At 34.9% G+C, this 22,231-nt stretch overlaps 1 protein-coding gene across 7 annotated transcripts in view; it reads right to left on the reverse strand.

Moving 5' to 3' along the window:
* Window positions 1-22,231, reverse strand: part of LOC106667059 (multidrug resistance-associated protein 1-like) — a 45,628-nt gene that overhangs the window by 14,213 nt on the left and 9,184 nt on the right. For 2 of the 7 annotated variants that reach the window (XM_014394711.2, XM_014394706.2), the window contains exons 2-7: window positions 3,199-3,310; window positions 986-1,162; window positions 798-920; window positions 561-695; window positions 369-488; window positions 114-307 (exon numbers count right to left, since the gene is read on the reverse strand). In XM_014394711.2, coding sequence (XP_014250197.1) covers window positions 114-307; window positions 369-488; window positions 561-695; window positions 798-920; window positions 986-1,162; window positions 3,199-3,240 — 791 coding nt within the window. In that variant the 5' untranslated portion in view covers window positions 3,241-3,310. The other 5 variants (XM_014394710.2, XM_014394707.2, XM_014394709.2 and 2 more) reach the window with 5 other exon arrangements.

Consider the following 22,231-nt stretch of genomic DNA (forward strand, 5'->3'; position numbering starts at 1 on the left):
ATTATTAATTTTTAAATAGAAAATTAATCATTGTTTTTATTTTAATTTAAATAAATTGCACAATTATTTAAAATAATTATCTATCCTCCTTTCGGTAAAATTAAAACATTTACCTTGTTTTCTTTTGAACGGATGCGTTCCAATATTTATCAAACTGGGGTATGACCGCACGTGACATGTCTTCATAATTCATGTTCCAAAGATCAGAATTGGTCAGTGGTTGTCTATAGCCCCGAAATATAAAGCTGTCGAACCAAGTGAAAAACAGTTGTGAAGGGAATGATGCATTGTACTCAGGGCAGGGATTCTGAAAAAAAACCACATTATAATAAAGAAATTCTTTTGTCAGTTAACATTTAAAGGCTTACAGTGACTTCTGGATAATCTGCATGCAGAGGCTCAGCATCAGCGAAAAAATTCAAACCTAATGAGACCAATGCAAATGCAAAATACACAAAAAACGTGATATCGATAAGAATATAGTCATTCTGAAAATTTAACATCAATTGAGGACATTAATTAATATTTATTCATTGTTTTTTTTTCCTTGCCAAGCTTACCAAAATGTATTTTTTAATAACAGAGCCAAGTTGTGGCACAGCTAAAATAACTAAGAGAGTCCACATTAAAAACAAAAGGCCTGACGATCGAATACCTTTTTCCCTATGAACTAAAATTAAAGTTATGCTTACAATCTGAAAAAAAAAAAAAAAATCACTTGCTGATTTATGTAAAAACAGAACTTTAGTTTTATATTGAAGGCTGATACAAATTATATTATTTTTAAAACTACTTACCATTAAAACTATTTTAACTAGGGATGTACATAAGTCCACAGGAAAGACAAATCCCTTGTTTAGTGTTATAACAATGTAAACAAAATCTATGATTCCTAATATTAAAATACCGGAACATAGTAGCTGAGGTAAACAACAAAAAATATAATTATTTTACTTCAAAAAAACAATTAAGTAAAAAAATTTACCAATTTCATTTTATTGAATTGGCTCCATGGTATGTTTCTAGTGTTACTGTATACAATATCGTATATATCTATCCAGATGAATAAAATGACAAACAGAAAAGGAACCAAGATGGATAAAGATTTTTCCAAGCATGGCGTTAATTCCGGTGTATCCGTGTACCACGTTAAATTGGCATCCTGTAAAAAATAAAAAAAATCATAAAAACAGCCACTGAATAAATATATGTGGATATATAGGCTCAATTCTGTTTATATATGAACTTGTGTATATATATATGTGCAGAACCGAGTGTTTCGGTGGCCCGGGGGTCAGACCTTGGTCTTACGGTACCACTGTCTAAGTTAGGCCCAAAGGGTTATTGACAACCAAGACATTTCAGCCCCCAATGCATGCTGTTTTAACTTAAACACACTCACACTATCATTCATTCTTAAATTTGTTCTATCTTACTTAAATATCTTTCACTCAAGTAGGGTGGAGTACTAGATATTCTTCCATTTTCCTTTATCACGCTTATAAAAAACTATACTTACAATACCTAATCTAACTTAAGGTCAATGGGGTATTTGATATACCGAAACTCTTGTACTACACACACTCACACTAATAAATACATGATTGTTTAGAAACCGTGAGATGCGGATCTCTATATAATCATTAACTAACGGTCACTATCACCCATTCAACCAAAATCTTCCAAAATGCATGTAGTAAGATAAACGAATGGACAAAAAAATGGAAAGTCAAACTAAAACAGCATAAATCAGTTCATCTAATCTTTACAAACAAAAAAGTGGACCATGTTCCGTCGCTCTCAATCGATGAAACTACTATACCATACAGCAATACAGCTAGGGAAAGATCTTAGATGCCAAGCTGAAATGGAAAGAACACGCAAAGAAAAAAAGGACAGAAATAGGTTTAAGGTATAGACAACTATACTGGTTGATAGGACGTGGCTCCAACCTAACTATACAAAATAAAATATTATTATATAAACAAGTCATAAAGCCTATGTGGACATATGGTATTCAACTCTGGGGTTGTACCAAACACAGCAATATCAAAATCATACAAACACTCCAAAATAAAATTTTAGTTAAATGGTCAATGCACCCTGGTACATAAGGAATAAGGACTTACATAGGGGTCTTAAGATCCCTGAACTCATGGCGGAAATACAAAGATTTGCTGCCAAACATCGCCTCAGCCAACACGAGAATGTGGAAGCGACCAAACTCTTACATAACCGAAACACGGTCAGAAGATTAAAAAGAACAAAGCCATATGAACTTGCGTAGTTAAAAATGAATAGTTAAGAGTCAAATGTAAATCTTATTGTACCAATGGGTTTATAAGAATGTAAACATTTATTTATTCTATAATATTATTGTAAAATTAATGGTTGGTCTAATAAGACCAGTTTTAATAAATAAATTTAATTTAAAAAAAATCATTTTTCATTCATTTCATTCACTCACAACACACACTAGGACAGAAAACTATCAGTAACAGCCGTTTCCTCAAAAATTGGAACAGAGAATACAGATTCTCGCTGCCCTGTTCAAGCATGATTCTCATCGAGTAGGATTCCTACACTCTCCCCATATAGAACTAAGGAAGTGCACCCTTCAATTAAGTGGGAAACATCGAGCAACCTTTCTCTAAGGGACCCAAGGATGCTGTGCTCAAGTATAATTATTATATTGGACGGCATTCCTGTTGTCGGGAACAATAAAAAGAGCAGTAAAGTGAACAATATTTTAATTATAAAAGGAGCAATACACAAACAGGTGTCAGCGGAATAACTAACAAAGTAACAACTTCCCTGCAAATAATTCCTACTTGCTCCCTATATGGAACAAAGGAATGACACCCACACAATATGGGTCACATTGAACAATCTTTCTCTGCATGCCAGGCATGTATGCTTGCTTTGGCCCAAAAAAAAAATATATTTTTTTTTTTCAAAGAAACATTCTTCTTTATAACATGTAGTGTTGCACCTTTTTAACAAATAATTACTTTTTTGTTAAAAAAATAAAAAAAGGTAGTGTATAATAAATAAATGAGAAACTATTCAGCAAGATTTAAAAATCGCCATTTTGTTGATTTTCCTTAATACTTAAATAATTATTTGTTATCAAAACATTTACACATTTTTACACAACTGACTTCTGTTCAGAATTTGTAGTAAAAAGCACGTAGTTACCCAGAATTTGGACCCACAGAAGTGGTAAAGACCCTCTTCCATTTTGGTTACGCCTGGTTGGTTATGTGTGTCGGCTTTTCTTGCAGCTTACTCGAACTTCTCGCACACCTTCCTGAAATTAATTGCTGTTTACTTGAAGAATTGGTCTTAAAATACTGTGTTGGGTTGTTTTTTTACGTTCTTATAAATTTTACCATACTTTATACATTAGTTTTTGTTATTTTTAATATTTGATTTGATTTTTCTTTAATTTCGCTTGAAGTGCAGAAACGAATAATCACGTTAATCATTGACTTCTAAAACATGTTTATTACACAATAATTGTTGACCCACCCGGTCCTCGTTTTGACTGTCTTTTAAGTAATAAATGCCGATAATAATACTGAATCAGTGGGTTTTCCGCTTGCCCAGAATCTCACCAACCGGAGGCGTATTCTGAATGGATAAACTATAATCGACCAAGTGGACAAATTAAGAGAGAATTGATAAACGCGATGATTCATTCATTTTCTCAGGGATGAGTGGAAGCCTCGATTTGAAAAGAAAAAACTGATAAAACTTAGCAGATTATATTATCTATGCGTATAATATGTAGGTCATTTTTACAGATTGATCAATATTTAACAATAAACGGCACAATTTGTGGCTTTAAAAGTGTCACAGCCCAATTAGTTAAGAGTTTAAAATTAGTTTAAGAATGAACTATTCAATTAATCTTGCCAGCACTCAACTCTTATCTTGACAAGATGGACACATAAGTTCATTACAATAATTGGACGAGCTGATAATTCGAACAGTCATGGAATGAATTTCGCACGTTGCTACATCTGTTTTCGTTCTTATGCCAACAACAAATATACTCGGAGACTACAGATTTTATATTTTTATTACATAATGAAATGTAATGTTATACGACTGAAGTATTCGGGTGAACAATAACGACAAATAAAATCAAGACTTCCCAGGAGAAACAGCCCTTGCATATCATCGTAAAAATCATTTAACCTACAACAGAGAGGAAAAAGAATCAGAAGAAAATCAAATACTACTATAAATGGTCCAAAACCAGTGAAAAACCGGGTCAGGGATTTACTGAGGAAGACAAAAGTACGAGCGATCTTCGTAGGGAAGACCTCGTCTTTCAAGCTGAAATACATGCTTGTGCCAAAGAAAATCTTAAAATAGGTTACACTGACAAAAACTTCGTTAGATAGGCAGCAGCTAATACAGCATTAGCATGTAAAAAAATCATATCAAAATTAGTCAGTCAATGCATCCAAAATCTCCAAAACTTGGTAAAACCCAACAACCTGATATCTTCGGTGCCAGGACGCAAAGGAATTTTGGGTAATAAAAAGGCAGACAGGCCAGAGGAGAATCCAATGCATATGCAAATGGTCAAGAAGGCCGACGTTAAAACTCGAAAAATTACATAAAAAGTCCTTTGCAGAATTTTGGTCTATTTTAACAGCCAAGATTGCTGCTTAAAGGAATTATAAGTTGTATAAACAAGTTATGAAATTTATTTCAATCATTATTATCTTGTCAGGGATGAACAATGGAAAGTATGTGTATTGCTCATTTTGGCATGGAAATAAGGAAAACACTGGATGAGTTTTCATGTTCAAAGAGATTTTGTTCGTAATCTCCTTCCGCAAACAACTTCTACAAAAATAAATGAAGGGTTGAAACGTGCCTGCATCATTGCTTTTTTTTACATTACAATGCAAAATCTTATATTTCATAGCTGACCTAATGGAATTTTTGTAATACTGGCAAGGAAAAAATTATTCAAACAAAAAGGTCTGTTACGAGAATATACGAAAATATAAATTGAACTCGTAAAACAATTTTGGCAATTTTGAAACTAGCAGAAAGGCACATCGAGGGTAAGAAGAGATTAAAGTAGATAAGAAAGGCCGGCCCTGGACCAGCCTACGTCACACTGCCTCCGCCTCACAGACACCTTGTAAAAAAAAATACAAAAATTGTTTTCGCTGAAACCACATATAGAAACTAATGATAACGAGATGCCAAAACTGGTCTGATGTACCCGGGAAGATAGGCGGACAAATTATTCGATTATGACCAAATTACAGCTAGCTAGGCTGAGTATAATGTGATAAAATATGATTCAAGAAACATTGCTTTGACAACAAGATTTCAACATAATATGAACACATGAGCTCAAATAAGAATGCATACGAGTACATACGGCGTACAAACAGTACAAAAAAAAAATAATAAAATAAAGCAGAGATGATGTTGCTTCTATCCACCGAGTGCCCAGAGACCCATGCCAGGGTCAGGCCATTTGTGTCGCTGACTTCCGTCAGGGCCTTCAAGCAGTTCCAACTTCCAAACACTCTTTGCCTTCACCTCGCACGATGCTTCTACCTCAGAGGTTCTGGACATGAACGAAAGATGAAATTATAAAATATTATAATGAAAACACGTTGAGAAAAATGAGCTTGGCGTATAAAGAATATACTAATTCGGGTACAAAGTGGAGATTATATCAATTTTTTACTATTATTTATAGAATTTTTGGTATATCAATTATGTTAATCTATATCATTTTGTGCTCCTTATTCTTTGCTCCATTTATTAGTTGTATTAATAATATTATCAGAAAAAGATATTTATTATTCAGAACAATACCATTGCGTTATCAACAAAAACCCATGAATAATGTATTAGTTTTATGTAACTGTTTTTAAAATTTAATTTTCATAAGGACCCCCACACATAAATATAGTGTGTGCTAAAATGTTATTAAGCAAACGGGGTAAGGAAACATCATGTGTTCATGCCTCGAGAAAATAAGTACAATAAATGGTTGGACTTTGGACGTCAAAGCATTATATTAACCGTAAATGTTTTGTCGAAGTAGTGAGGAGCGGTCAAGGAATGAAATATTTTAAAAAACACTTCTCATTTTATACGGCGTTGCGACCTTTATTCGGGTCATCTTCAGGGCCTGGGTGAATTGCAAAACATATGTTCATTGGGAAAAATAATCGAATAGCGATGTAATTAATATAAATTTTAACCAAATATATCATACTCACATAAAGTATGTTATTCTTGTGGTATCGTGTTTGTTTCGTATGAAATTGTTGTGAAATAGAATTTATATTCTGCTGTTTTTATATAGGAATAAATGGGGATTTTCTGGATTGGATTTGTGATTCGGGATTTATTAAATAGGCACATTTACTAATATTGGGAAGTAAGTTAATTATTACGGACGATAATGATGGAAGGGGAAATATAAAAATAATTATTCAAAAATCATGAGATGCGGTCTGGTGTGATGTTGGTTTCAGAAAAACATTTTCTTTATCGTGCCAACGTTTCGGTCTTTATTGAGATCACTTTCAGGTGACCAGATTGAATATAAAAAATATATTTTTCATTGTATAAATTCACTTTTTTCCACATCCTACATGTATTTGTAACATGTAAACATTGTTTGTAAATTCCAGGCCCTGAAGATGATCTCAATAAAGATCGAAACTTTGGCACGATAAAGAAAATGTTTTTCTGAAACCTACATCACACCAGACCGCATCTCACGATTTCTGAATAATTATCGATTAACGGTCACTAATCACCACACATATAAAAATAATGATTTATTTGCATTATGATGGTGACTAAGGATATGTTTGCATGCATCTGTTCAGTAATTATTGCTGTGTATCTCGATTAATGTAAACCATTTCGATAAAGCTAGTTGGCTTTGTATTTTTCTAAGTTATTAGTATTTGTATTTTGTCGAAATCAAAGTAGCGTTGTTTTTCAAAATGGCATGGTCAATGCTGTAAGATTAGTTTTTGGCGTTATAGTCATAGATGTGATTTTTCCGTTTTTGCAGACATAGCTATTAATTTTATCAATTACATCAGATTTGTAGGCTGTTGGTGTTGGGTTTTTGAATTAATTTGTGTGACAATCTGTGGACGAATTGAAAGGTTTGACTTTGTATGATTACATTGATATGTTGTGTTCTGTGGAGGATGTTGTTTTGTGTAGTGTTGGGTTGTAACGTTTACGATTCTGTTAATTATGCTTTTAGGGTAGTTGTTGTTATATAAGTTTTTGTTATACGTTTGGATTTTTTTTTTTTTCGTGAAAGCATTCATGACTTAGGGACATGATTCTGTGTAATAATCCTTTAGCCGTGTTTGTTATTGTTTACAGGGGTGGTGTGATATACAATTGAGGTAGCGATCAGTATTCATTGGTTTTTGGTACTAATCTGTAATTAGTGTGCCACCCTAAAGTTGTTAAATTGTTTAATGTTGCTAGTATTTGCTCTGTGAGTACTGCTGTTAGAATTTTATCAATGTATTGGTGAGAAAGAGTAACGTAGAAGGTAGTTTTGTAATAACAGTGTTGAGTAATTGTGTCATCACTATATCTGTCTGCTAGAATCGGGCCTAGATTGCTGCCCATGGCTATGCCGAATGCATAAATGGTTGTTGTATCTGAAATAACAGTTTGAGCAGCAGTATCGTAACATTGTTTGTGTGTGGTGTCATGTCGTTCCAGTGGCCTTTGATAATTTCAAGTGTTAGCTCTATTAGGATGTTTGTGAAAAGCGACGAGACGTCTAGAGATATAAGTCTGTAGTTTGTTGATATGATAATTTGGTTTATTGTGTTTTTGTAACGAGACAAGTTCAGCGATATTATTGAATTTGAGGTATTTTGATAGATTCGATTTCATAGATGTTGGGGAATGTACAAACGAGATTATTGACCTCAAAGGATATCCGGGTTTGTGGGTTTTGACATCTCCATACAATTTTGGTGGCCTGGGTGAATTATTCTGGAGAAATTTATATGCGTACATGTCTATTTCTTTGTGTTGAAAAGTCTGCTGTAGGATTTTATTGACCTGCTTGATGAGTGACGGAGAGGGGACAGATTTAATGTCTTTTATGTGTTTGTGACACTTACAATTGTGTTGAGTTTCTGTATATAGTCATCTTTATTAACGGCTACCGTTTGTTTTGTTGTATCAGCTGAAAGATGTTTATCTGGGTTATTTTTATGGAATTTTTTGGTTTTTGTAAATGTTGGCTGTGATTAGGTGTTTTAAGTAATTTTTTATTGTGTTGATGGACTTGACTCGAATTTTCTTATAATCCATTTTAGGCGAATTTTGGGTAGTATAGTCTACATTCGTGTTCAATTTAGAATTTGGAACAGATTGGTTATAGAGTATCGCAAATTTGGGTCCTGGTGATAAGATATTTCGAATATCTGGAGGAATATTGTTTTTTGTGAGATTGAGAAACCAATTACTGTTGTTTGGGTTGTGTTTATTGCGGGTGCTGAATCAGAGGCACGTGGGGGTTAGGTTACCAGATCTTGACTGCATATAGACAGGGGAGGGTGTATAACCATCTGAATGCGGCAGCGAAAAATCGTTCCAAGTCCAGTCCACCTGTGTGGGAATAGACTCGTAGTGGCTTAGTGGTGAGGCTCCTGGCGAGTACTTAGGGAAGAGCCTTTTGTTCGATTGTGCCCTTGTGGGATTCCTTTACCGAAAGCAGTCTCCTTTAGAGGGTGGTTAGAAATTCCAGTTTAAACGAAACCGCGACCGGAGCGGATCCGGTATATAAAAGAGATAGAGTGGGGCGCTTCTATCAAGGGAATGAGTTGGGAGACAGGCTGATGAATTTCAGCCCTTTCGGGTATTCCTTTACGCGCGGCCCACGGTTGAGTCCACAATGTTAACGGACGGAAGGGGCAAGCGGGAGAAGTCACCATGTCTGTTGATTTCTCTGTTGATGTGGCTTCTACCGAAAGCTTCTAGGTTCTAGCCACTTCACGGTGTTCACACTATATACCGTCAGCGGAGGTGAGTCGCTCCTACCTGGAGGATCTAAACGTGTGGTAAGGCCTACGTGCCAGGTGTGCATGTTAAAGAATCACATTTCCTAACGGCATTGTGACCCCAATGGGAAACATGCAGTTATGCACCATATTCTCCGCTGGTGGCAGGCTGTTACTGCAGGTCGTCTAAAAGGGGCATACGATGTGAGGCCATCTTCCCACAAACGATTACGAATCGTTTGAGCCTTGCAAAAACACCTTGTTCTTATTTAGGTCCTGGCGGGCACTATGGAAAGGTTCCGTCTTGCAGCAATGAAGATATTTCGGTCCTTTCTTAGCGTCGTAATTCGCTGAGATTCACTACCAGGCCTCCTATTGGAATGCCCCATCTCTCGGAACCGGGATAACCACGCTCTGAGAATATCAACTGCCTCTGCGATATCCACTTGCCGCTGACCTCGATAACTCATTCTCACAATAATTTGCGAACTTCTGGTTCAAGATGATGTCTTTCCATAGTTACAGAGAATAAAACTGGATTAAAATGGAGACAAGACGAGGAAAGGTGTTTGTTTACAAAGTTAATAATCTTCATGCTTACTATTCTTAGGTAAATCCGTTATTAAAAATGAGGATTAAGATTTGTTTGCTTTTGGTTTGTATTTTCTATTTTGTTTTACCCAACTTACAAGAATGTATCGGTTAATTTAATTAAAATTAATACATTGAGAATATACTACAAATATCCCTATTCATTTTTGAGTAGCTTCTAACCTTGTAGTTGAAATACCCTCGTAAAAACTAATCTATAATATTTGATCAATGTTTATTTATACTTTGTACAGAGTTAATTAACATTTAATTTAATTTAAAAGAAATTTTCCATTACCAATAATTATGTATGTATAAGAATGTAAAAATGTATAAAAGTTAGTACACAAATAAAATTCCTAGTGTTAGGACCAGGGTAAAACACACATTCACAGACAAAAACATTTGCACGGGACTCCTCCATTTCAAGCCGTACATAGGCAAAGAATTTAATGAATAAAAATTCAAACAAATATCACACACGTTCTGTTTGTTGAAAAATTTTAATGACGCGATTTTCTTTTTAATGTTCTTTTAATGAAAAAATGTAGTGCATGAGCAGTTTTTACCTTTGTCAACGAAATATTGTGTTCACGCTAAAACATTTTACAGTGCGAATGTTTTTATTTTCCCCGATTGCTGTTAAAAGGACGTATGTGGATTAAAATTAGCTTACTCTAGCAAAAATTCAGATCGACAGAAGCGCAAAACAAATCCTGCCTTCTCGTCAACATACCCAACACAGACTGATAACGTGACATACAAATGTAATTTTCGTGGACGTTCACGTCGGGGCTTCAGGATGGGGCGAGATAAAGACTTCCACGTTTTATCATTTCGACGGAGTCAACTTTGAATTTAATCGACGATTTTTGGAGATTTTTTCCCTTGGTATAATCGTCTCAAATTTATGCTATAAAAAACCGCAACTTTATCTTGGATAACGATTATCCTTTATTGTATCAATAAATGTTGCTTAAAAAAAGCCAAATTCAATTTTTCGGCATCCATTTTATTTCCATGTACACAGAATTGCCTGTAACAAATGACCAGTATCACTAAACTTAATTTGTTGTAGTATTCAAATCCTATTAAATCCATTAAATATACATGAAACTTTCTATCTTTATTTCATAAAACTCTAATTTTTCTTTTAAGAACGTAGACTTAAAAATACAGTCTAATTAAATCGGAATTTCTAGTATTCGTGCTGTGGCAAAGATATTTTCATGCCTTGTTAAATGTGGCCAAAAAAGTTGCAATACGCTAAACAGACTTTGAGACAACTTGAAGAATATTTTAAGAAGTGTATCTGCATCTTTTTACTGTTCAGAAACGGTTGGAGGCAGGGAAGGATTCCGATTTCTTCAAAATAGGTAGTGGGGTGCCACAGGGTTGCATTCTAAGCCCAGCTTTATTTGCCTTGTTTCTAGACGATCTTTCTTCTTTTAGCCCCAAACGTAATCGGTTTTCTATTCACTCTCACTTACTCTTAAATATACTGCTCATAAAACAAAACCGACCGCCTGGTTTTTCACGAAAAAATGGCCAACTTTGAATATATTTTCTCAGATTTTTAAGTCACAGTTTTGCGCTAGGTCCCATTTTTAGGAAATTTTACACTTAACAAGATGTTTTCCTAGCTTCAGTCATTCATCAGTAAATTCAAAAATTCGGAAAGATGTTAATTTTTGCACTTTTTACGAAAGCTTTAAATTAAGCTGCGGAGCCAGGAAATCGTCCTGGAGCGTCACCCTATAGCAATCGACAGGAAATTTTAATAAGCTTTCAATTGTTCACTTTCTACTTTGCCCGATTTTTCAACCGTTTTCGAGTTATTCGCGATGTTTGAGCAAATAAGATGTATTTTACGTGCTCGTGTAACCATATGGCCGGTTTTTATGATGCGCCGTGTACATGTTTTTCTATTTACATGCCATTCAGTCAGTTGGAGTGGTACAGTACTTGACATGCCTCCATGACTATCCACATAAATTATATAACTACCTAATTGAGGACGATGAGTACTCAATATCCCACTTCAGGAGAAACTGTCAAGGACAGCAGTAAGTCGGTGCAGACTAGGTAGGCAGAATCATCATCGTATTCATATTGTATTCGTTTTGTGATACTATCGACCGATCGGAAAAACATTGCAACCATTGGAATCTTAGAAAATTAAAGATCCTGGTATTCCGAGTGGGAGGTTAGCTGCCTCTGAACTTTGACGAGGGAAAAATAGAAATAGTCAACCAATATATATATGTTGATTTCTCCTAACCCAAAGCTATCAAATCTGTTGCAAGAAACTGGCTCTATAAAATTTAGAAAAACTTTGATGGAAATAAAATTCCATACACAGCTAGATTTTCTTTGTTCAACACCGCATGCCGTTCAATTCTTTGCTACTTGTGGCAATTAGTATTTCAAAGACATAAGGACTTTTATCAATTTTTTGTGCCAAATATATTTGGTTTACGTGATTCAACACCAAATTACATGCCATATTTGGATTATCCTGCTGACTTAATTTTTGTTCATACAATAGAACTACATACAAGGACAGGCAAAAATTCCACCCAATTCATTTTTTATCATTTTCTCGATAAAAGAAAATTCTGCCCTTAATTTGTCTCATTGTTTTTACCAATAAATATTTGTTTATGCTATGTTTTAAATTTGGAATATCAATTAGAGGTAAATACCCTTAATCCTTTATCCAAAACAAGGATAAAGGATTTTTCCATGTTTACTTTTTACGGGAATTAAAATGTTTATGAAGTCTCATTTGTAACATGAGGCAAAAACTGTTTAGTTTTCAGCTTTGTTTTCTTAATTTCAATTTTTAAACTTAAAAATGCCATTTAGTGTTGACGATGTATGTTGCGCGTGGTGGTGGCACTTATTGATGATGGACGTTCCATCAGGTATGCGGGTGTTGCCATCAGAGTTCCCCCACAAAACACTGCGAGACGCCGTTAGACGTTTTCGAGAAACGGGGTCCATAGAAGGCCCGGTTCTGGACGCCCTAGGGTAACACCACAGGTTGAACGTTTTTTGACTTTGAGAATTTTGCGAAACCGGCACCTTACTGTTGTTCAAGCGATTCATCAGCTCCAGGAAGTTCGAGGTGTCCAAATTTCTGAACGCATTGCTCGAAGAAGATTAAATCAGTATGGACTGATTGCTAAGAGTACCAGAATACGTACGTAAGAGGACCAGAACACACAGAGTTGCACAGCATTTGCTGGAGAACACAGCCATTGGCCTTTGGAAGATTGGTCTTCTGTACTTTTAACAGATGGACGTACATTTGCTCTACCATCTCCAGATGGGCGTGAAAGAGTGTGAAGAAGGCGAAATGAAAGGTACGAAGGTTGTAATTTTTCCTTTTCAACGTAGCTTAGAGATGGTGTGGGCGGGAATCTCAATGGAGAGTCACAAGGAGTGACTGTTATTCGTGGAGGGTTTTTGACGGCCACTGGTATGTGGATGAAAATTTGGAACATCATGCGTTACCTATCCTCGATGAAATCAGCGACAATCCTATTCTAACGCACGATAATGCCAGTCCGCATGTCGCTCGCATAGTACAAACCTTCAACAGCATAACTTCAAGGTCTTAACCTGGCCAGCCCGTTCTCTAGACTTGAACCACATCAGCATTTATGGGATAACCTCAAAAGACGAAGCACGTACATCATTTCCTGATCTTGAAAGGACTCTTCATGAAGAATGAGCTAACCTCCAACAAAGAGACATTTCCAGACTGGTAGTAAGTCTTCGAGACATAATTAACGTAAAAGGAGAAATTACGCGATATTGAAATGTTAATTAAAAATTTAAAACAAAATTAAAATAAATTTTTTCTGAACGTCTTTTTTTAAATTTTCATTTTCCTTAGCATTTTACATTTTTTAACTTTTTTAGAGAAAGACTCAATTATTAAACGATAAAAACCGTAAAACTTTGATTAATATATAAAAATATAGTTTTTTGCTTGTCAGTGTATATTATCAAGTCTATCAATGACTATTACAGCTCTTGAAATTATTCACAAAAATAATTTCTGACTAGCCGATGGAATCGTTTAGCATATGATCTAAATTCTAATTTCTATATTTTACAGAATATTTCACAACAATCCTCCAAAGAGTAATGGTTGACCACAGAGAATCTCTATTTTTTTAAATCTCCATAAAGAACTGAGCTAAATTAGCCACATTCTTAATGATCAAGCTACTAGGTTTCGATCTTCGATGGTTGCTAAAACTTTAGTGCGAACAACGGTCAACTGTGAACCGAGGAAAGAGGTCGAAAGGTTGCAATGTTCATTATGCAATTCGAAAAAGAACACCTTAATCCTCTTGGACGTTTTAACTTTTTCGCTTAGTGTTCTGTGATAGCAGAAATTTACGTCTTGCATCAGTTTTCGAAAGGACTGACCGGAACCGGATTGATATGTTTACTTAGCTCATTAAATAAACACATTAGGGCACTTGCCCAGTACACATTGGCTAATTAATGACAGTATTACTATATTAGTTATTAAATCCTAATAACTAAATTATTAAACCGATCGTTGTTAAGGTAGATTTTTGCAAATTAATTTGTCAATTATTCAATTATACGTAATGTCCATTCCATGAACTATGATTCACTCTTTTTATCTTATACTGTTCATCAGTATCCGGCTGATTAGAATGAATTTCGTGGCTATTGTTGGCCTAAGTTCGCAATAATTTCTTGCTCCAATTTTTAACCTGATAAAATTGTAAAGATTTTATTTTAAATGAAAGATAATTACCGAAGGGCAATTTTTCACCGAACATAACCCCAGGATCTGATACATGTGATATTCTACGTAAAGCGAAAGAATTTAGATTCTAAAGCCAGAAACACACTTACCCGATGCTACGCCATGCGACGCTACCCAATGCTACCGACGCAAATCAAAACTCCGATTTTCCATGCATAAGGTTGCATTACCCCCGAGCACATCTACCCGATGCTATACCACGCTAACCTACCGATACCCACTGTCCAGATTTACGTCGGATCGCATCGAGTACAGTCGAAGACAAAAGAACCGGACACTCATATTTTTATTCAAACTACATGTATTATTGTCGTTATATTAATTACAACATACTTATTTTAATATAAACCAAATTAACTGTGATTAAAAATTAATTAGTTTTTATTTAAAAAATTAATTTTAATCGTTTGGTAGAAAATTAATCAAAACACCGAAATACGATTTTTTGATATAATGAATTTAACTAACAATTTATTTTACTCGCTTCGGCGGTACATATACTAAAATTGTAACAATTTATTACACGGTTTTGCTCATAAAATTTAATTAACAATTTATTTCATAGTTTTGCTCGTAAAATTACACCATTTTGTAATGTCGGGTAGCATCAGAACAGGACACTCATATTTTTTGTAGTTTATTTCAAACTAAGTACATGTAATTTTGTCGTTATATTAATTACAACATGCTATTTTAATGTAAACCAAATTAAACGAGATCAAAAATGCATAAGTTTTTATAAACATTGTTTAATTAGATGGTTAGGAGTAACTTTATTTAAAACAATTAAGTTTAACAAACACTTTATTAGATGGTTGTGCTCGTAAAATTTAACTAACAATTTATTACAAGGTTTTGCTCAAAATAGTGCATTAAGATCAAAAGATTGTGATAGTGATTATTGTGATAAACGCTGTGTAGTGTGTACTGTACGCGACGGGTGCTTGCGTCGATAGATGTGCACACCCCACCAAAACGTGGCAAGGCGTCGGGTAGCATCGGGTAAGTGTGTTCCTGGCCTAAGTCTAGGTAAATGTTAATTCGGGTCTGTGTAAATAATGAAGAATGGAAAGACTATGGATTGAAACATTTTTGGCGCATCTGGGAATAAGAGGAACTTTAGTGAAAAAGGGTTTGATATCAATAAGAAAAATATTTTTAAAAATTGGTCCTAAATGAGATCCTCCGGAAGTGTGCAAAATGTCTTTCGGTTTTTATGATTTTAACTGTTTGAGATCTACCGAGAAAAGAACTGTTCAACCATTTTAGTATTTCCAGCCTCATAGGATTCAAGTTTGGACAATAAGAGAGTATGGTAGAGTGGGTCGAATTCATTGGAGAAGTCAATGTAGACACATAAGATTTAAGGCCTTTATTCATAGACTGTAATATGTAATGCTGGAGTGTTAGCAGATTTGTTTTGAGAATGGTAGGACGACCTGCGAAGAATCCAATTTTGCTCGGTATGTTCATCTTTTGAAAATCAAAAGTCAAATAAAAATTGATAGTGGATACAAATACCTTGAGAACGAAGGGTAGCAAAAAAATGGGCCTATATTCAGTTATCACCACTTTTTAAAATTAGCATTAATGTAGCAAGTTGTTTTCATATTGCGGGAAGTAGCCAAGGTTTCTGGAGAGATTGGAAATAATATGTAAATTTCAGAAAAACATTTTCATTATTGTGCCAACGTTTCGATCTTTATTGAGATCATCTTCAGGGCTCAAAGTGTTTGTTTTCTGCGTAATTGTGCCATTCTTGCGTATAGTGCCCACGCAAGAATGGCACAATTAGAAGGCCGATAACAAACGCTTTGAGCCCTGAAGATGATCTCAATAAAGATAGAAACGTAGCACGATAAAGAAAATGTTTTTCTGAAACCTACATCACACCAGACCGCATCTCACGATTTCCGAATAATAATAACTAACGGTCACTAATCACCACACATAATATGTAAGATCTAGATACGCTAGAGATGGATATATACAGGGTGAATTGCTACTCGTGCTACAAACTTCTCCAGTAGATTCTTCACCCTAAAATGAACAAAAAAGTTCATATTGTCCATGGTCCGATTCTCAACCATTTCAGAGTAATTTCGCTTTTTATCGATTTTGAAAGATATCACGTCCTGGCGTCGGAAAATCGTGATATCTTTTAATCTAAACATTTCTCTGAAAATCTAATAGCACCGTTGAAATTCCCGTTAATTTTTCAATAAGAAGATGACGGTGGCAAAATGTTTGGGCTAATTTTTTGTGTTTTATTTCAGCCAGAACTACAAAAAGAGTGGAAAATTGTGTAAATCGGAAAGTGTATAAAGTAATCCAGAGTTTCTAATTTTAGTCTCAGAAGGCAGCAAATTTGAGGAAAACTACCTGATTTAATAACGCTTCCAACGCACTCGTCATTTTCTTATTTAGTGGTTGTGAGACCAAGATGTTGATGACAAAAAGAGAAAAAATGGTGGTTCAAGGATTGCTAATGTTTGAGAGTGACTTGCTACTCGTGCTACAAACTTCACCAGTAGATTCTTGACCCTAAAATGAACAAAAAAGTTCATATTGACCATGGTCCGATTCTCAACCATTTCAGAGTAATTTCGCTTTTTATCGATTTTGAAAGATATCACGTCCTGGCGTCGGAAAATCGTGATATCTTTTAATCTAAACATTTCTCTTAAAATCTATAAGCACCGTTGAAATCCCCGTTAATTTTTCAATAAGAAGATGAAGGTGGCAAAACGTTTGGGTCTTTCTTCCTTGACCTTCTAGCTGTTTGTAAACTTCTTAAGCATTACATACTAAATGGGCATTAAATTAAATTAAAAAATTTCAATGGAATTATGATTTTGATTCTCTCTAAAAATTAACGGGGATTTCAACGGTGCTTATAGATTTTAAGAGAAATGTTTAGATTAAAAGATATCACGATTTTCCGACGCCAGGACGTGATATCTTTCAAAATCGATAAAAAGCGAAATTACTCTGAAATGGTTGAGAATCGGACCATGGACAATATGAACTTTTTTGTTCAATTTAGGGTGAAGAATCTACTGGAGAAGTTTGTAGCACGAGTAGCAATTCACCCTGTATATATATATAAGCTAATGTTCGTATGTGTGTTCACTTTTGTACACTTTAGGTACAAAAACTACTGAATTCTGGACTAAAAAAATTCTGACGACTGAGTTTGCCTGCAAAATGGGAGGAACAAGGATGCTTACTCAGCCCTGTACTGTTCTCACTCTTCCTTAACGACCTGGAGGAGGAACTGTGCGGAAGAGTAATTATTAATAGAAGAAAAATAAGAACATTAATTTATGTAGACGACATAATGCTGTTGGCCCCTACACCCACATCTCTCCAGCTCGTGATAAGGGATTTAGAAGGATAGTTCACTAGATGATGCTACAATTTCTGCTCATCCAAATCACGCCATTTATATGCAATCATAATATCAATTTATTCACCATCAAATCTAAATGAATTCTGGAGACATTCTGCATTGACTTAAAAGAAGTTTAAACAGCGACATGCAATTCACATCAGAAATGCATAATTTGGTTTTGATTGAAAACATGTTTGTTAATTGTTACAACTGGGAGTGACATCACCTAATCGACTAGATGATGACGTATTTCATACTGAATTACAAAAATCGACATCAATGAATTAAATATATTTGTACAAGCTAATGCTCAAATGTTATCTGAAGAACAAAACCATGTTTACGATGCAATCTTATTAACAGGTGATTTTCGACAGTCATTACCTGTTATTCCATGTTCAACATCAGCTGACGAACTAAATGCGTGTTTGAAAATACCGCATTTGTGGTGATATGTTAAGAAATTTTCACTAAAACGTGCGTGTTAATTTACAAAACGATCCTTCTGGATTTTGGATGGAACATTTTGCTATACAATTATTGGATACTGGAAATGGGAGAATTACAATTGAAGAAATGACAACAGCCAGCAAAAACCATTAAATTACCAAACGATTTTTATATCACTCACAAGAAGAATTGTTTCAACGGGTATTTCCAGAAATCAAAGGAAATTACAAAAATCATCACTGGTTAAATGAACGTATTAAATATAATAAAATGTGGGTGACAATTTCATTATTATCAACTTTCAACATATATTACCAGAAGAAACAGTTACTTACAAATCAATAGAAACTGTTATAGATCAAGTTGAGGCCGTAAAGTATCCAACTGAATTCTTAAATTAACTCGATTTATCTAGATTGCCACCACACATGATTAATCTGAAGATTGGTGTTCCTATCAATCTATTTATTGGGTTGTCCGGAAAATAATGCAGGATTTTGGTATTAAACAAAAAAAAAGAAACTAGTTACTTTAAAGCAATGTTCTTTAATCAAAATAATTTCCCATACTCTCAATACATTTCTCCCAACGTGTTGGTAACTTATTAATTCCGTCTGAGTAGAATTCAGAATTTTTAGAATTGATAAAGTCAATAAATGCATTTTCCAGTTCCGTTTGATTTTTGAATATTATGTGTTGTAAGTAGTGGTCCAGGTGTCTAAAAAAATGGTAGTCAGTAGGCGAGAGGTCCGGAGAGTAGGGTGGGTGAGGCAAAGTTTCATAGCCAAGCTCCAATAATTTTTGTGACGTTACACGTAACACATGTGGTCGAGCGTTGTCATGCAACAAAATGGGCCCTTTCCGATTGACCAAAGAGGGCTTCATTACTGCCAATTTCTGATGCATGGTATTAATTTGGTTACAGTATGATTCAGCATTGATGGTTTCGCCAGGATTTAAGAAGCTGTAGTGTATTAAACCAAATGAAGCCCACCATACCGTAACCATTACCTTTTTTTGATGAGTTGGGGGCTTTGGAGCTTCTCCTTTGTCGAGCCACTGTCCAGAACGTCTAGTGTTATCGTAGAGAATCCACTTTTCGTCACATGTAACAATTCTGGCCAGAAATGGGTCATTTTTGTTTCGACAAAGAAGTGATGCACAAACATCAAAGCGCTGATTTTTTGGCGATCGTTTAATGAGTGTGGAACCCAATTTTCGAGTTTTTTCACTTTTCCAATCGCCTTGAGGTGGTCAGCGACGGTCGTTTTACTGACTGTGAGTTGCTCTGCAAGTTCTCGAACAGTTGTTTTGGGGTTTTCTTCCACCACTGATCGCAGAACATCATCATTAAGAGAGGAAGGCCTTCCACGACCTTCTTCATCTTCAAGGCTGAAATCTCCCTCCCGAAATTTTTTAAACCACCTTTGCACAGTGCACTCATTAACACAACCCTCGCCCCAGACTTGGTTAATGTTTCTAGCCGTTTGGGCTCCGCTTCGGCCGAGTTTAAACTCGTAAAAGAAAATCGTACGAAATTCTCGCTTTGACATTATAAGGATGACTGAATTATTTCCAAGTAGCGGAATGCTACAGAGGTAAACAAACAATATCATTTGGAAGAGGATTAATAAGTGTTGACATTCAGTAATCCTGTAAACGTAAACAGAATATTTTATATAGATTTTTTTTAATGAAAACTTAAAATCCTGCATTATTTTCCGGACAACCCAATAGAAACATCGACCACCCTGATTTGGTCATCGAACCAACAATTTTCATAAGCAAATTTAAAGGAGAGGATGTGCTAATATACCAACGATGCCGACAGATATGCCATTCTAATTCAAACTATTGCAATTTATTAAATTGGCTTTTAAAATAAGTAAATTCACTAATTTCGAGGTCCGCTTGACCAATTAAAAAAAGGAAAAATGGCAAAAAGGAGGGAAAATTCAAAAGGTGCGTTGAGATGAGAAGTTGGTGTCCGATTGGATCGAGGTCGCGATAGCTCAAGTTGTAGAGCAGAGGCGTATCAAGCCGAAGATCGTGGGTTCGAATCCCGCTCGTGCCATTGGCTTTTTTATCTCAACTAAAAACCTTAATTAATTTAAAATAAGGATAAACAGGATTAGGTCAATACTTTTCTAATAGGCGATTATATGATATATGCTCACGTGAAGGAAAACCAACTGAATGGTAGTATCTATGCCAAATGAAATCAACAAAAACATATATCTTAGATCATTGCAATGAACTTGAAGCTAAGTAGAACAGTAAACACAATTTATAGAAGAATTGTAGAATAAAAATATAACAAAAATTCTTTATCAACATCCGGTCAACGATGGGTAGTTTTGTTATAAAACTACCCCCTGCAAATCCAAACATAAGGAATTATTTGATTTCAACCTGTCCTAAATTAAAAGTTTATTTTGACAGTCCACCGGCTATTTGTACATTCCTAAGGTCTTATTTATTTTGTAATAATTCTATCCGCGATAAAATCATGAGGAGGTGATAACAGGAAAAAAATATTGCGAAAACAAAACGATGTCAACATATTGGTCACATGTCCCTACGTCGTAGGGATTTCGATTTTCAAAATAAAATATGTTTAAACCTTTAAACATTAGAAAAATCTGGTTTCCTATTGGTAAAAACGACCTAGATTCCAATAACTCATTTTAGATAATTATTAAAGAAGTACAAGATACAATGAATACAAATCCTTTACAATTGTTTTATAAAATTTGCGAAATCTTTTTTTTTCTTGTTGAAGAATTGGGACAAAGATAATACGATAATTATTTTTTTGAACAGCTAGTAGCAAATTAGATTATCTCAGGGAGTTGACTTTATCTTTTACAAAATTGAGAGGGGGAGGCCAAAAAGCTTTTTGATAACAAAACTTGGTAATTTCTCAATGACGTCATGCTGCTGATATCATTAAATCAGATTCTGTCGAATTCTGTTAAATACCATTTTAGCTGTAGACGACACCTTCTTCAAACGATATTGGAATTGACCATTTCAACAGGTAATGTTGTAATTTGTAAGGAAAACTGGCATTTTCCCAAGATTTGGTGGAACTCCGTCGTCAAAGATGAATGTCAATGAATGATATACAATCTTTGAAGAAAAACTGTAAGTGCAAAAAATAATCACCTTAGATTTGACAAGGTTAACAGACAAATTACATTTCTCACATCTTTCTAATATTTTTTGTCAGCTACGAACAGCACATCTTCAGAGGATTATATAACTATATAATCTCTTCTCTCAACTCCTAGCTATATGCTATTTTTAAAGATACCCAAGGACAGCTAGTTAGTAATGTAAACAGCTAGCTACTTTACACCGTCTGGATGCCCTATGCTGTACATGCAACTCTTAAGACTGATAGGCCAAAAAGTGATAAACGGATTCAATTGCCTGAGAGTTGCATACTAAACAGAAAACCAGGTCACTTCTAATCCAAATAAACACACGCAGCTCATATAAACAAAGATCATCTATTGTTTAACATCAAACAATGTCGTTGAAGTTTTTAACTCTTAACATAAGGACAAGTGAGAAGAGGCTAGGCCACCAGAAGCACAATCATTGCGATGTTGGGTGTTCATCTTAGATAAAAGAACAGAAAAATGGATATTCCAGCCTCAGCTGTTTGATATGGAAAAGGAAAAATCAATATCTCACTTTAAGAATAGCAACCTTCAATGGGACAACCCGAAATTCTACTCTTGTCTGATTTTAATCAACATTTGAATCTGGGTGTTTTGCGGTGATTATTTAAAATTAGGAGTTTGACTTCACAACGGACACCTCCCCAGGTGGCGGACCAGAATCATCCAGAGAAGAAGGTAATCTCCAACCCGTCGTGAAGAAAATATCTTTAGGGAAAGATGAACCTGACTAAAAATTCCT

Source organism: Cimex lectularius, unplaced genomic scaffold, assembly GCF_000648675.2.
Source record: "Cimex lectularius strain Harlan isolate CLEC.00 unplaced genomic scaffold, Clec_2.1 scaffold379, whole genome shotgun sequence".
NCBI lineage: Eukaryota > Metazoa > Arthropoda > Insecta > Hemiptera > Cimicidae > Cimex > Cimex lectularius.